This window comes from Austrofundulus limnaeus, unplaced genomic scaffold, assembly GCF_001266775.1.
Source record: "Austrofundulus limnaeus strain Quisiro unplaced genomic scaffold, Austrofundulus_limnaeus-1.0 Scaffold1141, whole genome shotgun sequence".
In the NCBI taxonomy this organism is placed as follows: domain Eukaryota; kingdom Metazoa; phylum Chordata; class Actinopteri; order Cyprinodontiformes; family Rivulidae; genus Austrofundulus; species Austrofundulus limnaeus.
Window position 1 is genome coordinate 11,287 of NW_013953543.1, and position 3,820 is coordinate 15,106.

Genomic DNA, 3,820 nt, shown 5'->3' on the forward strand with positions numbered 1-3,820 from the left:
ACACACACACACACACACACACACACACACACACACACACACACACACACACACACACACACACACATCCATAAACCCATGTGCATCACTACTCCCTCCTTCCAAAAAAGACCACCTTACACACACAAACACCCCTCCTTATACAAAGCTAGCCCACCCCTTCAGCTGTCTGTCTCAGCAGAAGGCCTTTTGAACTGGTTTTGAAGCGTAGCATTCGGCTTYCGCTTTGCTCTGCTCACTGCCTAATTGGTCCCAGTGGCGTTTCAGTGGGCGAACACTGTCCCCTGTTGCGCTCTGCTCCAGAGCACTGCACAGGATGGTATTCAGGAGCAGTTTCATTCCCTCTGCTGCTGCTCATGTCGGCTGAATGTGTGTGGGTATGTGTTCTTCATACAGAGAGGCAGACTGTCAATAAAAGGACAGGTGTGTCTGTGTGCCTCGTGTGAAAACAGCCTCAGACACGCATGCTAAAGAGGCTGTCAATGTTTGTTTTAGGACACCAGTTTAGCTTCAGTTCAGACTATTTCTGCTTCCCACTCATTTTGAATTTGATGCCTGCAACATGTTCCAAAAAAGAACCGGGGCAACAAAAGACTGGGAGTGTTGAGGAATGTTCAAAAAAAACCCTGTTTGGAGCATTCCACAGGTGAACAGGTTAACTGGAAACAGGTGAGTMTCATGACTGAGTATAAAGGGAGCATCTCCGTAAGGCTCAGTCYTTCACAAGTAAGAATGGGCCGAGGTTCACCACTGTGTGAACAACTGCATGAGCAAATAGTCCAACAGCTTAAGAACTACGTTTCTCAATGTACAATTGCAAGGAATTTAGAGAGTTCATCGTCTACAATCCATAATATCATCAAAAGATTCAGAGAATGTGGACAAATCTCTGCAAGTAATCAGCAAGGCTGAAAACCAACATCCTTCTGTAACAGATGTTAGCACATGGGCTCAGGGACACTTCAGATAACCATTGCCAGTGAACACAGTTTCTCTACATCTACAAGTGCAAGTTACATCTCTGACAAACCCACATTTCAAACTGGAAATCATGGACATCATGTCCTCTGACCCAAAGAGGAAAAGGACTMTCTGGATTGTTATCAGTGCAAAGTTCAAAAGCCAGCATCTCTGATGMTATGGTAGGCCTYGCTAAAATTTATGTTATGATWTAACTCCTATTTTCAGTCAATGCTATAMAATTTTGATATGATAAAAATGTCAGAAAAACTGCCAAACCTACAAATCTGATGTCATTTAAGACATTTTTAAATAAAATTATGACTAGTTAGAACAAATAGTGAGATTTCTCAAATCTACTTTATGTCAAGTCATAATTTAATTTTTGATATCTGAAATATTTATTTCAGACAGTCAGTAATTTATTGCAGATATCTTGAGTTAGAGCCTTCATACAACCTAATGATAAATCTGATATCATTTATACATGTCTGAATGTAATCAGAATGATCTCAAATAGGTATTTTGCTTAGTCAAAATATAATTAGATATCTTAATTAACTATTTCTAGTCATTAACCAATTTCATATATCTGGAATGTAAACGTGTTAAAGCCGATTAAGCGTCAAAAGGGCTTGCCATACCCATCTGTGCTTTGCTCGACACAGCTGCTGCAGATCCATACAGGGCTGTGTTTTGTTTATGCCGATGCTGAATTAAAGCACGCATGTGAATTTATTAATAAACCTGCAGGCACAACAGTAATGAACAAKGTTTGCGAGGAACGCAAAAGAAAAGAAAAGCTCCTGATATTCCCTCTGTGGCTCAGTAGGATCCCACTTCATTGTGTTAAAATGTTCCCTTTCGGTAAAAATTAAAACTTAAAAGATTGTTGCTTCCCTTTATTTTCTCTTGTCTGATAAGGAAAAAGAAAATGGTRGATTTGAAAAGAAAAACAGAACTTGATGTTCGCTTTGTTACGAATTGTTTTGGCTCTTCTTCCYTTCCATTTGGTCCAACCTAAACTAGCAAACAAGGAGCAATTTCAATCAAGGAAACATTAAAGCCATATAAAATAACTATAGTTGAATTGTGTTTCTTGAAAGAGAAAATGATTTATTGTTCTGACTCACTTCAAATTAGCAATAAGTCATTTCTCCTACTAATGATCCTTAAAGATTTATTTTTAAATGCCTGGCATTACGGGGGTAAAAAACAAGTTATTCCTTAACTGGTGAATTTGATCAATCCTTAGTAATTAAAATGTGATGTAATAAAAAAAAATAATATTGAGTCTTGGGTATACGTCAAAGCAAAGGAACTGATTTTGTATATAAAGACAAATTATTTTCAGGCTAAATATTAACACTTTTAACAGACTTTAATAAACTGAGTGTAATTCAGAAAAGGAAACGTATAAAATTAAGAATAAATCAATGTCTGTTAATCAGGTCACACCATTCTAAAGAGCCTCCACCTGCTCCTACCTGAGAATTTCATTGGGGTTGCCTGAGATGGGGGTGTTTTTCTCTTTCGCTCCGTGGCACTCAGACTTGAACAAGGTGTGAGGCCTGCGGTCCTTCATCATGGTGGAGGTCGCCATGGTGATGATCGCCACGCCATCACGAACACGAGCTTCTATGCCGTAGTCCCACTCGTCATAGGACACAGACATCAGACCTGGAAAAAAAAAAAAAAAAACAAGAGAAAAGGTTGAGGGGAGCGAGGGAGAGAAGGCTCGGAGAGTCTATGTAAATATGGTGTTAAAAATAAGTTCTTGAACTAGTTTTTGTCATGAAAGAGAGAAACGAGGCAAGGCAGGAAGATGGAGAGAAGAAAAGTGGGGAGAGATTATGACAGGAGAGGCACACAGAGAAGACGAGACAGTGATGATTCAGAGAGCAGATGAACAGCACTCACATTCCGCTCCACTTGGTGTCTATCACCTTGTTGTGTTTGTCCATCTGTCTGTCTAAATTACTCTCCGTCTCTGCTGGCCTTTATACCGTCTGCAGCCTGTCTTCATGTCTGACTGAGTCCTCTTCTCCTTTTACAAACCTTCAACTATATCTGAACATTTATTTTTTTATTTACTGTAATAATCGCTGCTTCCTTTCAACCAGGGACAGCCGGTATAAGTGGTCTAAGCCCTCCCTGGTGTTCGCAATAAAAATGTTAAAATACATAATAAACACAAATTCAGATATTGCATTACATTTTGTGAGAAATACAACAAAACTGGTGCCAAACAATTGTCTTTCCAAACTGATAATTGTGTACAGCCATTTATTTAATATCTTTCTTGGTACAGAATGATTGACAGACATCTTGTCCCGCCTCCTTAGTTTGTTCCTCATTGGGAGTGACTTTGTTCAGACCAGTGTCAGCCCAAGGCCACAGGTTTTAGCCAATGTACAATAATGTGCATCAAGCTCAAGTGTATGTGGGCGTGGTCTGGTGTAGACTGAATAAGTATGATGGTGAGGAAGATTAACATAAACAAGATGGATTATTTCATTTCTCACCCATTTTCCTTCATGACTTTGGAGGAAACATTGGAAGTGGGGTGGTTGGGGAGGATAGACCAAAGGATACTTAAATCTGCAAAACCAATATTTTTCTGTGACCTTTACATTACAGCTGAAACCCTTAACGCAGGATAATTTAGTATTGGATAACTGACAGAGTTAGCTTGGTGTTTGGTGGTGGTTTGTTTTACATTTGACTTTGAGCTGAAAAATGTTTTATTTATTTATTTATATTTATTTATTTCAAACTGGATGCTTCTGTTGTTGGAATCCAACCTGCAGTGTTTTATTATATATCTTATACATATACATTTTTTCTTATTAATAATTAT

At 38.7% G+C, this 3,820-nt stretch overlaps 1 protein-coding gene across 1 annotated transcript in view; it reads right to left on the reverse strand.

Annotated features, from left to right (window-relative positions):
- Positions 1–3,820, reverse strand: part of LOC106534318 (glutamate receptor ionotropic, NMDA 2B) — a gene marked incomplete at its 3' end in the record, with an annotated part of 46,406 nt that overhangs the window by 10,826 nt on the left and 31,760 nt on the right. Inside the window, 1 exon segment of the mRNA XM_014030916.1 lies at positions 2,448–2,640. Within this exon segment, the coding sequence (XP_013886370.1) occupies positions 2,448–2,640 (193 nt within the window).